At 34.7% G+C, this 13,791-nt stretch overlaps 1 protein-coding gene across 1 annotated transcript in view; it reads right to left on the reverse strand.

The window, feature by feature from the left end:
- Nucleotides 1-404: 404 nt before the first annotated feature.
- LOC126336648 (probable G-protein coupled receptor CG31760) overlaps nucleotides 405-13,791 on the reverse strand; it is a 1,468,739-nt gene continuing 1,455,352 nt past the window's right edge. The window contains exons 14-15 of the mRNA XM_050000571.1: nucleotides 12,880-13,023; nucleotides 405-5,409 (exon numbers count right to left, since the gene is read on the reverse strand). Of these exons, the coding sequence (XP_049856528.1) occupies nucleotides 5,179-5,409; nucleotides 12,880-13,023 (375 nt within the window). The 3' untranslated portion in view covers nucleotides 405-5,178. The remainder of the gene's footprint in view (nucleotides 5,410-12,879; nucleotides 13,024-13,791) is intronic.

Consider the following 13,791-nt stretch of genomic DNA (forward strand, 5'->3'; position numbering starts at 1 on the left):
GAAAACACTGAAACACTGTACATAAAATTAACCAAGATGTGTCTTACCATGCAACAAGTATTGCAATAATATGGTAATGTCCTTTGTTACTAAGTATAATGTACTGTATGGGAGGAGGAACTACCAGAGAAGCTGCTTGAAATTTGAGCTATCAGCTGTTTGTTACTTGAAATGTGTTCTTCGTGGGTATTATAACAATTAGATGAATTGCAAGAACATGAAGCAGTGTGTTGGTTACCTATGTTAGTCAAATAAATAATTTTCCAGCAGCAGCTGTCTGATTAGAACTACAAAATACACTTAGAAGTATAAACACATGTAACTACGAAATATTTGCTAATGTCTACTGGATAGAATTCAGTTCACACTGATAAGCACCACACATTAAAGTATCTTACAGGTCATAAATTAAAATGTGAAATTTACTCATCAGGCATCAGTGTACACATAAATGCTATTTTCACATGAGATAAATCAAATGACACATGAGCAAACTCATTATGAAGACATAATTCCCTTATGCCAATCTATCTTTACAATCACATAGTGGCACGTCTCTGTTTTCTATATACATGGTTAGGTGTTACTGCATAAAAATAGGTAAGCTTTCCTGTACAGACATTTATTAATAAAAAAGTTACGCTACCAAATTTGAAGTGCCACACCACAAGAACTGTACAGATAATACTTATGAAACTATATGTATCAGTGAGAGCTAACTTGTTCAAGAAATAATGTAAGATACATACAGGTATTTTTGTACATTTATTTATGAAAGGGAGTGGAATAAATAAACATTCTTGTCAACACATACAGTAACAGCAGTCACACAGCTATGTAAATTTCATGATGTATATAGGACCAACCATTTTATTTCATTAGCCATCTGTCTCAGTAATGTATGAGGGAAGAATGGGTTCAAGAATGGGTAAAACAAGTGATAGAGTTGTATATCCTTTGTTTAAGCTTTCTTCACAAAAAAACCTCAACTTAGTAATTAATTGTTACAAAAATGAACTTCTTCTCAGAAATTTGTGTCATTTCATTAATGCAGTAACAACTTACTTTTCAATCTAGGCTGATACAAGTTCAAAAATGTAAGAACAGTGTAACTGTTTCTCATGTAGAGCTGGCATTGAGCAGCAGACAGGACAACTGAGATTAGACTAAGCTAACAGACTGAGTTTTTCTGCAGACACACACACATTCATAAGTACACAACTGTTATTATTACATTTCATGTTTTCCATGGTTTAAGAAAAGTATAAAGTTAGGTTAGGTTCCTTATTGCACTCTACACTTATTCCTCAGAGTGGTGAAGGAACCTTTGGGAGTCTTCAGTATCAGAGTTTCTTCATTTAAAATTTTTAATAAATTTTCAAATCTTATTATTCCCTGAAACTACAGTTTTTAGGTTAACTGGCATGCAACTTGAAACATCATCTTTAATACAAATACGGTGAAAAATACAAAATATTAACACCAGATCACCTATGATTATAGTCTTAGATAGGAGGCAAAAGTAAATTTTTATGTTTTATAAAATGACAACAAGCACTCCCATAGATTGTGTAGCAGAAAAGACAATCACTCATTAAAAATACCCTGACTGAAACACATTTTATTTGGCAGCATGTTTTGATTAAAGATCCTACATTTATACAACACTTGAAGTCTGAAAACTGCACATTTTTTACATCTTCTGGTGTAGATTTTAAGCTGTTTTGTACAATACATTCTAACAATTTTTCTGTAGGAATTCTAAAGTGTTTCACTGTAACCTGTCATACATTCAGTCAAAGTTGGATCACAGATTTCAATGTCACTATGGAATTACAGGTTAGGTACAATAATCTATACCTTTTCATGTGCCTGTTCGCTGCTCAATACTTCCACATGGGGCTTTCCACTGTCATATAAATATAATGATGGCTATTTTTGTATTGTTATTTAAAAGAAATATTTGTTTACTATTTTGTCACTATTAATGTTCTCTGCACTCCCATGTCATGTATACCAGTCTTAGAGGTTTTAAGAAGTGTAAAGGTCTCTTTACCCAGAGGAAAGAAACATCTGGTTGTCCAAAGCTCTTGACATGATTACAGGTTTTTTTCTTTTTTACTGATACTTACAATTACTAAAGTTGAATTGGGCAAGTATTACCATTTTCCTAAAGTCAACATAACTCCACTGGTTTTACATATGGAGCACACAAGTGCATCAACTTATGCATTTAAATGTTGATATGTCATAAAATTATCAGACAGGACTGCTGGCCATTACATAACTTCAGGAGCTGAAATTTCAGTAGTGGCACAGGTAGTGAGAAAAGTGTACACTATCCTACTGTTTTGTACTAATGTTCCTTCCTTGCAGAAGAAGGAGATAAGGGTGGTGATAGGTTAAAATGAAGTCAATAGTTAAAAATGAAGGCAATGTCACTGAGACATCACTATCAATAGAGACAAAGATGGGTCCCTTTCACCCTGGAGTCTGAGAGACCTGGACTTCCTTTCCAATCTTCCCCCACATATCCCTCTTTCCTTTGCGTGGAAAGAACTATTTGTTCAAAATTTTGGGACTGTGTATGAACTTTCACATGCGTGTATCAGCAGTACTAAAATTTAACTTCCTGAAGTTACAGACAATCAGCAATTCAGTCATAATTCTATAGATTTTTTGAGTGAATTTTCCTTTTGTTAAACTGTTGATATGTCAGCTGCCTCACAGTATCTTTCATACTACCTAAAATTAAAAGTTGAACATTCCTGAGAAGAATTTCATGTTATTAATTGATAAAGCTATAAATAAAGCATGTATTCATATTTATTTGGAAACACATAGAAATATTTATAATTTTCTTCTGTACACCAGTAAATTAAAACATATTACAAAGTCAAAAATTAATTTTATAATTGGAAACTCATGTCACATCACCATTAAACAGACTTTTAGTATTCAAGACCAACAAATTTTTGACAGCTACCTATATAATAAATGTGACGGAACCTGATAGTCAGTTGCAGAACCATCAATAAACTATATTTGTAGCCGCATTAAAGATCCCAATAAAATAAAGTTAATCGATCTCAAAGGCAAACATAAGCTGAATACTTGAAACATATTATTATCTGACTTGTCCTATATTACAAGCACACACCTTTTACAAAATGTTGTCAAATGGGAGAAAATAAAAATCAGTCAATCTGTCACCACAATTTAACCAATTCTAGGAATTCTAGTAATACTTGTTTATGCATTGCCCAATATGATAGCAATCCTTAATGCAGGTTTTAACATGAGTGTTGACATTTGTGTCAAAAACAAAAATAATGAAACTTAATTTACTAATATGAACGGCTGATTCTGCCCTAAACCATTAGATAACATGTCTGAAAGAGATATAGTGGGATGATCATAGTTCTTCACTTAGTACTGGTTAATGAAGTTAGTCATGACACAGTCACTAGTTCTTTTTCAGTAACTAAAGCACACAACATTTGCTTTGCGATTCACAGGCTTAACTACAGAAGTTAAAGTATTGAAATGGACTTTTCAGTGTTTCTTTGAGACATCATAGAGAAACACTGTTAGTAGCACAAAATGTGATGCATTAGTCCCCTGAAAGAGTCCTGCTGTTGTAAACAAAACTGTGTTTTTATTTAAATGTTTCATATTTTTATGATTTAAGAATACAAACATCAGACATGTGAGTTCCCCAAACAAATTACCTGTAAAGGGGGTAAAACACTTGTGTGGTGTATAAATCATGCTCATGCAGTGGTTTACAATGAACTTAAAAATATAAACATAAGGTATCAAATATTCACATTTGCTGTTGGTCCCAATCTGCAAGTAAAACAGCCATCAAACCCTATAGTTTTATCCTTTTAATAATGAAACTGGTACATAAAATAATTTTTTTCAGGGTTACTACCAGCACAAGTATTTTTTTAAGTATTCACTCAAAGCACAGTCTTTTTTATAGAACATTAACTCATTAAATAATCAATGTTTTCTTTATGTAGAATATTAATTTCTAAGGAAGATTACATAAAATTTATTTAAAGTTATTGTACACTGACACACATTCTTCAAATACATATGCCAATAGTAAAGAATTGTGGTTGTTAGAAACACTTAACATTTTACTGGAAACCATTTTCTGAACTGATGCACATGGACTCAGATTTTTGAGACAAAAATGAAACTTTAAATGGTATTTCTGACCTTTTCGAAGTCTGTGGAATGGAATTCATCCCTGTAATATTTATTAAGTCCTGTAGTGGAGCATAGTTTTCACCAGTATCCATGTCCATAACTAGTTTTTGCAGTGTTAATAATAAAAGTTTATGTGGAAAGGTGTATCAAATAATTAATAAAATAAATAATTACACTATTATAATGACATTATAAAACTCTCCATGTTCACTTGAAATCAAAATTATTAAAATTATTAAGGAATTTATGCACTTTCCAATTCTGTTCGACATGCTGCCATTCTGTCATTATCAAAATGCTATGGTTTCCTAAAGCTACAAATTTAACACTAAACAAATTAAAATGTAATGTGGTGCACCCAAAGAAAAATATAACACTCAAGGATTTATCAAAAACAAGTACTGTGGTGTCTTTTGAACAAAAAAGTGTTTGATGTTTATTGCAAAGAAGATTAGATAATGTTTCATCTCAGTGGTGTAATTCACCATCAGGAAAAATATGTTACAGATCACAAACAGAATGAAAAAAAAAGGGAATGTCAATTTCATGTTTTCTGATGTGATAGATGTACATCCGGTCTTAGCACTATTTATTGCAGTAAGAAGTGACAGTAAAAGGTGTAGAAGATTTGTAGTTCTAAGGTACAATCACTTGACATTACAGCTTTCACTTTGCATCAGCATACATAAATGAACAAAATAAATAAACAAAAAGCTTGAGGTATAGTTTTGCACACTGGGAGAGAAAAAGAAAAAGTCATACTTTTTTGCAAAATTAAAAAACTGTCAGCATGCTATACTTCACAGCAGGGGATGCAGCAGAATGAAGGTCAGAAAACATTCCACAGCCACATTTGCAAACAAGGGATTTCCACAGCAAAGATGAAATGGGTAGCAAGAGAATATGTCCATAAATGGTTTCCTGTCACAACCACACTTCTTCACTATTGACTACTAGTCAGACACGTTCACTAGCACCATCAGTAGCTGAAACAATGCAGCTTTCCTCAGCTCCAGAGCTCTTGCCCACAACAAATCCAGATGTTTTTCCCAATGGACTCTGCAAAGTCACTGCTGTACTGGCAGCATTGAAGTAGCCACCAGGTTTAGGCTTTAAGTGCCTGTTGTTCATCTCCATATGAACGATCTTCATAAATTCAATCTGAGCAGCCAGCTTCTGAATCTCTTCCTGCGGAATGCGATTAACAACTAAAAATCTGTCACAGTGTGCAAAAGAACAAAAACAGTAAATTTTTACTGGCATTTTTATACTGCCTGATCTCCAAAATTGATCAAATAACTCAATTATGTATGAATGCATTTTCCATTGTAGTAATAATCCTGATAACAACATTAGGACTCCAAAAGTGAGAACACAACAACAGCTTGTTTATGTGATGATTTGATGGTAAAAGTAATGAGAAGCAACAAGTCCAGTTATGAAGAAGCATCCTGTCACTTTTACAGCTTCAAAATACTATTGTCTTATTCAAGAGCAGGAGAAATATTTCACCACAGTCTCATTGTAGTACATATTGAGATAAATGGGGTAAACTTGCCAAAGAAAGCTTCACTATATGCCTGCCAATAATATACTTTCATATATCAAAGTATAGAAATTTCATCAGCAATATATATGTTGTATCACTCATATGTATAGTACATGAGTGTTCCTCTCATCAAACTTGAAACACAATGATTCCTATACATGTTAGAACTTGCAAACTTACATGCATCTGAACAAGGCAGAACATAAACTGGGGATGTTACAAGATTTCTAAGATAATCATGGCCCCACAAACTCACTATAACTTACAGTTTTGTATAGTACCAAAGAATGATACTTGGAAACTGTTTGTAAAGCTATAAGAACATTAAATGTATCTGTAGTATTGTTCTGGATGATTACTAAGTGTTTAATGCACAGAAAAGCTACCAAAGGTTGCAATTTTTTTATTTATCTGACTAGTTTCACCTCATCAGATGTGGGCATCCTTAGATATCCATTGCCCAGGTGCCAACATATCAGAGACTTAAAACACAGTTTAGCAACATCTTGGTGATGGTGCCAAGTGGTGCTTTAAAACATGTAATGCATTGGCACTAGGGTAATAAATATTTGAGGATGTTCACATCTGTAAGTGAAACTAGTGAAATCAGTCAAAAAGTGTGTGAACTGCAGTGATTTACCTGTACGTTAATTACTATGATCACTTTGACCCCCTGCAGACAATGCTAGTGTTTGCAGTGCATGAAGTAACTTTTTTCCCGTGATTCAGTTAATGTCCATTATACAAAAGATTCCCATTCCTTCATCCCAGATACATAAAATTCTATGTTTCTAAGAAAACCAATTCTAGAAATAACAATCAAAATACTTCCAACAGTAAGCAGAACAAAAAAAATATATAGTTGGCATATACTTATAAAGTGGAATAGGTGAAAGTAGCAAATAAGAAACCATTATCTTTGAATTGCAATATAGCATCAATAATTCCATTTAACTGCATAATTTCAACTCCTCATTACACACAAAAGCTTGATTAACTTGTTGATCACCATGGGACAACCTGCAGACTCAGCAGGGGTTCACGCCTGATACCATATGCCCAACAGTGGCCACATACTCAACTCTGTTTAGTACAGTATACTTTTGAGAGGTGTGTAAATTCCAAAAAACAATGTTCAAATATTGAACAAGACATTGTACCTGATTTTTTGTACACCAGTATCAACTCAATCAGGATATAAAAATTAATGCACAGTACTGCACTATACACTGTATTAAACAGATTCAAGCACACGGCCGCTAGTAGACACATGGAATCACGCATGTGACTGTGGCATGTCTGCCAGCAGCCTCATAGCAGTCGGCATGTTAAATAGATAATAAAATGGGGAAAACCAGTAACTTTCTGATAATAAATACATGCATTGCATTTTTTCAAGAGGTAAAGCATGTCATACAAGTCCAAGCAAGAGACATCAAGCAACTACCAATACTCAAAAGCAATTTTCACATGGCCACCATTCATGGAGATAAGCTCTGCAGCTACAGTTAAGGCAAGATTTTTAATGTCTCACTTGAAAAATTGTGTGCTGCTAAAAGCAAGCATGGTTTAAATACGAAGTGCAATTCATGTACTACTATGTTACTTGTAAGGCATTTCTGTTCAGTTAAACATCAAGCTAGTTATTGGTAACAATTAAATGAAAACAGAAACAAAAAATCAGAAATCTTCAAATTGCTGTTCATTTTGACTGCATCCCAATCCTCCCAAAAATGTTTCCCTGTTGTTATCTCTTCATATCATTTGTTGAGTTCTTTTTGTTAAATAGTATTGGTAGTGACTTATTTTTCCCTGTAGCATGTATCCCACTTTCATTCATCATGTTAGTGCCTCATTAAAATTCTTGTGTTTCTGAAACCTCAAGACTTTATGAACTACTTCTATTGCTGAATCCTATGCTGCCAGAGATAACTTCAAAATGTAATATTTCCCAAAATCATACTATACATGTAATAAAGATAAAAGTGATCTGCAAGCTTAGTTACTTAACGAAACTGAAATGTGTTCAGACTATGTGTAAAATTTAGTAGACAATCATGCTGCACATTGTCATCCATCTTAAGGTATACTTCACTTGTAAATTACTTCTGTCACATAGTTTATTTAAATAAAGAACAGAATATTTCATAGTTATGTAAGATCATATATATATATTTATTCCAAGACTTACCAAGCGGGAAAGTGCCGGCAGACAGGCACATGAACAAAACACACAAACACACACACAGAATTACTAGCTTTCGCAACCGATGGTTGCTTCTTCAGGAAGGAGAGGGAAAGACGAAAGGATGTGGGTTTTAAGGGAGAGGGTAAGGAGTCATTCCAATCCCGGGAGCGGAAAGACTTCCCTTAGGGGAAAAAAAGGACAGGTGTACACTCGCACACACACACACACACACACACACACACACACATATCCATCGGCACATACACAGACACAAGCAGACATATTTCTGCAGACATATGTCTGCTTGTGACTGTGTATGTGCAGATGGATATGTGTGTGTGGGGGGGGGGGGGGGGGGGGGGGAAAGGACAGGTGTGCACTCGCACACACACACACGCACACATATCCATCCGCACATACACAGACACAAGCAGACATATTTAGGCAACCCAAAGGGAAGTCTTTCCGCTCCCGGGACTGGAATGACTCCTTACCCTCTCCCTTAAAACCCACATCCTTTCGTCTTTCCCTCTCCTTCCTGAAGAAGCAACCATTGGTTGCGAAAGCTAGTAATTCTGTGTGTGTGTTTGTGTGTTTTGTTCATGTGCCTGTCTGCCAGCGCTTTCCCGCTTGGTAAGTCTTGGAATCTTTGTTTTTATTATAACTTATTTTGTCCCTTGCAGTTAAACACATGGCTCTAGTGACAGATGAGAGGAACAAATAGTTTTTAAAATCATAATGGAAATGATTGGATCATGAATTGTGATCACCAAAAATTTGTACAAGACACAAAATCTGCTCTCATATTTTTTATATTTGCAAAAAGTAGATTAAAATTAAAGGTAAAATCTTTTAGGTAATTAATTCACATCACATTCCTCTTCAATAGATTTGTTTGGAAAAGCACTGGGAAACATCCTTTCATAAGTGGACATGACACTGATTTTCAACTGTTCAGGGAACAACAGAAGACACCTGTGGAAGATTCCAGCAGAGGCTCTGAAACATTAAGTTTTGGTGAAGAACTCTGGAAAGGAATATGGTGGCCAATCAACCAGAAGATTTTGCCATGAATGACAACAGGCATGAAAGCTAGCAGATTTACATACATTACAACTGATTTGATAACTACCAGAGTCTAGCCTGATGATTGGAAAAAAGAGGAGCAAATGTTACTCTCATGCTGAAGAGTCTACTGAAGTTGAGTAAAGAGTGAAATTCTGAAAAAACATATTTCACACTTAACAGTTTTGTGAAATACATCACATAACATAGGGCTGCGAAAAAATTAAAATCCAAGTTGTGCAAGTACTAATCGAAAGACATTTGCAGATAACTGTCACAGTACTAGCAGAAATTATGAGTATCCAGTCACACATTATGAATATTATGAATATGATGAATTTTAGAAATAACAGATGGACATGTAAATCAATAAAACATCATCCTCTAAGATATGCAGAAGTTTTGATCAAACAGGACTATAAATGTGACTCATAAAAGATAATATGTAGTTCAGGATGACTGTCATGAATATACTTGAAAGATCATTTATTACCCTTCTCTGGTCTCCCTACAAATGTCAAGGGAGAATACTATCAACAGACTACCAGTTCACATCAGAAGAATGAAGCATTGTTAAGAATAAAAGCCAGAAAACATAATTTAAAAACAGTCACAAGAAAGGCAGATGCTTAAATACACACAATAAGTTGTTATGCCACCAAATATTTCCATATCTGTTCCTTAAAATTCTATTTAGAATGATATATTCAAATAAAACTGTGAGCTACACTGTCCGACAACTTACACACATCATGTAAATTTTTACATCTATCTTTTAATTTGTTGCCTGCTGTCCTGGACAATGTAGCTACCTAGATTATGATGGCATTCCTGTGTTGTCTACCAGAATATTTCTCATACGAACTCAATAATTTTTATTTCTCGTACTACTCTATTGATATTTATTGTGAATGAGGCTGCTATGGCATATTCAATATAAGATTTATGATAATACTAAGATCATGAACAAATAAGAAATATTTGCTTAGTCATGGTTGCAAAACCCTGAAATGCATGATGAAACAAAGATATCTGAATGACAAAAACATAGGAATCTGGCCAGTGAGAAATGAAAGTCAAGTGAGAAATTTGTCATTATTAGATGTTTAAGAACAGGAAAGTGGAGGCAGATTGTATCTTAGAAGCTGAAATGTCCAAGAATTTAGAATAGCAATATTGCTATTTAATATAAACAATATTTTGAGACAGCACCTTATCTTTAGGATTATTAGAGGTGAGTCACTTGAAATGCAACCTCACTACAGAAACACTGACATAAGGAGGATAGGAGGGGGTTTAATGTCATCCAGAGCACCTGCCAGAGAAAGGCATCACAGATTGTACTCTGCATGGCATGGGATGCACAGCTGCAAGTCATGGTTGCCAACATACGGGCTTAGGAAATCTGCTAGTGTTTAGCCATGGTACCAACGCTGGTTGTCAGGATTTGGTTAAATGAAATCTCATGGCTCTGGTGATTACAGTAATTTGCTATATGTATTTTGTGTGTTTCTTTAATGATGGAGGTTTAGGCAGTGAGAGGATCGTGGTCTCTGCGTAGTCCATTTTGTGTCCCTCACCTAGACAGCAGTAGATATTTCTTGCTGATGTATTTTGATGTGATGTCTATGTTATTGCATCAGTCTAACATTGTGGCATGTCTGCCCATGTATAATTTTCCACACTGACTGAGGCCAGCATCTTTTGTGCTCACACAGAATGGAAGCAGTTTTTGAAACACCTGTTGATATTGAATGACACACCAACTGAAGATTGTTTTTCTGCTATATATTGACAGTGTGTCATTCAAGTCAGAAATTAAGTCACAAATTCTCTCATTAGTCTCAACCTTGAAGGACTTTACCATTAAAGGAACACTCGATACAGGTATAACAAACATCTTAATCAGTAGAGATACATTATTTCCACCCACCAACACATAGGAAACAGCAGTGGTAGTGCTAAGAGAGTGTCAGCCAAAGAGAAAAGAATCTGGCAAAAACATACTTTTGAAGTCAGAATGCTAGTGAACAGCATATTCTTTCATTCATGACTTATGGCCACGTTTTGCATACCATACAGTGCATAGCCTGTAGCTCATTTTCCATTTGATGTCTTTGGGAATCTAGATCATTTTAAATTCACTCCCTTCTTCTGCTACATGCAATTTTCTGCTGAGCTAACGTATGAACTGGCTTGCCATTATAAATAGCCACAGTTGCTCCTGAAGATGATTAGTGGACAGTTATTTGAAGGATTTGCAGTTTCCACAATTTCATGTACTACACTTGAGTAATTTTAAAGCTGTTACTACATTGGGAAAACAACATTTGAGAAACTTTGAAGCAGTTACTACATTGGGAAAACCTCAGACAGCACATCTCGTCTATTTTCATAATTCATTTTGCAGCACATTCTTTCGACAGTTGTGTTTTGCAGTCTTTATTTTTGGCAGTGTACCTTATAAATTCAAACACTTTCTTCATTTTCTATTTTAGGTCCCTCTATGTATCACATCAGAAAGAAATCTTAGCCCTTTTTTTTGTCTTCTCAAAAGATCAGTGCAGTATTGTAATAACACTATTTCCTACAGGCCCTGAGACCAGTTCATATTAATGTATCTAATAATAAGCTACAATCTAGACATGTAGTTCTCTTTTTTAATCAGTGTCTTTGAACAGAACAAGCATGTACTCATTTTACATGCTGCTAGCTATGGTCACTCATTCCACAAATGGAAAATCTTCTGCATTTCAGTTTTAATCCTGCAGTTGTTATAGATAAATTGAGTAATACAGTGATAATCAGTCTCATTTTAAGATCTACAGTTCAGCAAGCAAGGGAGATCTCATGAATTGTTTAATTAATGATAAATGAATAACTTCAAGTAATAGTCTACAGATGACTAAAGATAATTTAAAATATTTTTTCTTTGCTTTGGCTATGAAATTAATATTAATAAGCTAACAGATGACAAGTTCTGGCATTCAATATATGCCAAAGTGCGCGTGTGATGTGTGTGTGTGTGTGTGTGTGTGTGTGTGTGTGTGTGTGTGTGTGTGTGTGTGTGTGTGTGCGTGTCATGCAGATCTTCATGTATGTATGCAAGACAAATAATATGTCTAAACATTTATACAGAGTTACTGCAAGTCTATTATAAAGGATGCTTTGTAATCTCGATTTGTGCAAATAACAATTTGTCATTTACCATGTCAGTGGAATCAGTTCAATAGATACTGCATGAAGTTAATGAATTTCTAATTTATTGCTAAACAAAACAATCAATATTGTTCTTAAAACATCAACAGAAACTTTATGATTATGTGCATTCAGATTTATAATGCATGGTTTTATGGTAAGAATGAGAAAATATTTTACCTCATGGTGATGAAATATTGTCATTGTTTTATTTTAAGTATGAAGAATGTGTTTGCATGATCATATCATCTCTAACAATACTCTGATTTACACATATTTACCTACTATTCAAAATGTAAGGGAGCTATGCAACAAGGTATTAAAATAACAGTCATATTGTAAAATAAAATTTTCTTTTTCAGCAATAATAAAATGCTTTGCCTTTCTTATGTTTCACATCACCCTCCTCATTTTTCTAACTTTTTGATTAACTTATAGTTTTCAGCAGGGAGCTGCAAACACAAATGTTTTCTTTTACCAATAAATACTGTAAAGAGCTTTGAGTCAGAGTAAGCATCATTATTAATTTCTGTTATGTGTTGTATGTAAGAAGTGCAGTAGATACAGTGAAGTTGTGAACACGCCTTTGTGACATGTCACTAACATTACTGTGCACATGCACTGGCACTCTGTGTAATCTTGTCCTTGCTAAAGCTACCTTCAGTTCCTCATTTTCCTGGTACAGATCTGGAGTCTCTTCCGGCATCAATCCAATACCATTAAGAGAGAAAGATGCTGTTACTCCCCGTGCACGTGCACGGTTGTCCCATTGATCACCTTGACCACGTAGCACACGCACAATCTGTGTGAAAAAAGCAACACATCTTAATTTTTACCGTTTTGGAAAGAAAATCACACTGAAACAAATCATAATTATGATACAACATGCATGAAACAGCTACAAAACCATTGGGACAACTACCATTCATTCAATGCACAGGAAATTGTATGGAGCAAACATTTCATGACCATTTCTTTCTCAAAATGACTTAGTGAGATCATAATATCCAGTAAAGCCTTCAAAGGCAGTCACCATAAATTTTTCTTACTTTGTTTGAATTTCTTATGGAGCAATGTTTATATGAGAGAAGGAACTTTATGGTTTAATGTAAATAATAATTACCAGAGGAGTAGTAATTGGATTGGCCAAGGAAGGTGAAAGAAATAAGCTATGTCTTTCCACTTGACATCCTGTGTTACAAATTAAATTTTCAGTCTTAAATACATAATTAGGCTTTTTTGTAAGCATACTATTTGCCTTAAATACATCTCAGTCACATGCATGAAAGAGTAATGTTAGCTAGTTATGAATATACACTCCTGGAAATTGAAATAAGAACACCGTGAATTCATTGTCCCAGGAAGGGGAAACTTTATTGACACATTCCTGGGGTCAGATAGATCACATGATCACACGACAGAACCACAGGCACATAGACACAGGCAACAGAGCATGTACAATGTCGGCACTAGTACAGTGTATATCCACCTTTCGCAGCAATGCAGGCTGCTATTCTCCCATGGAGACGATCGTAGAGATGCTGGATGTAGTCCTGTGGAACGGCTTGCC

This window comes from Schistocerca gregaria, chromosome 2 (genome assembly GCF_023897955.1).
Source record: "Schistocerca gregaria isolate iqSchGreg1 chromosome 2, iqSchGreg1.2, whole genome shotgun sequence".
NCBI classification, from domain to species: domain Eukaryota; kingdom Metazoa; phylum Arthropoda; class Insecta; order Orthoptera; family Acrididae; genus Schistocerca; species Schistocerca gregaria.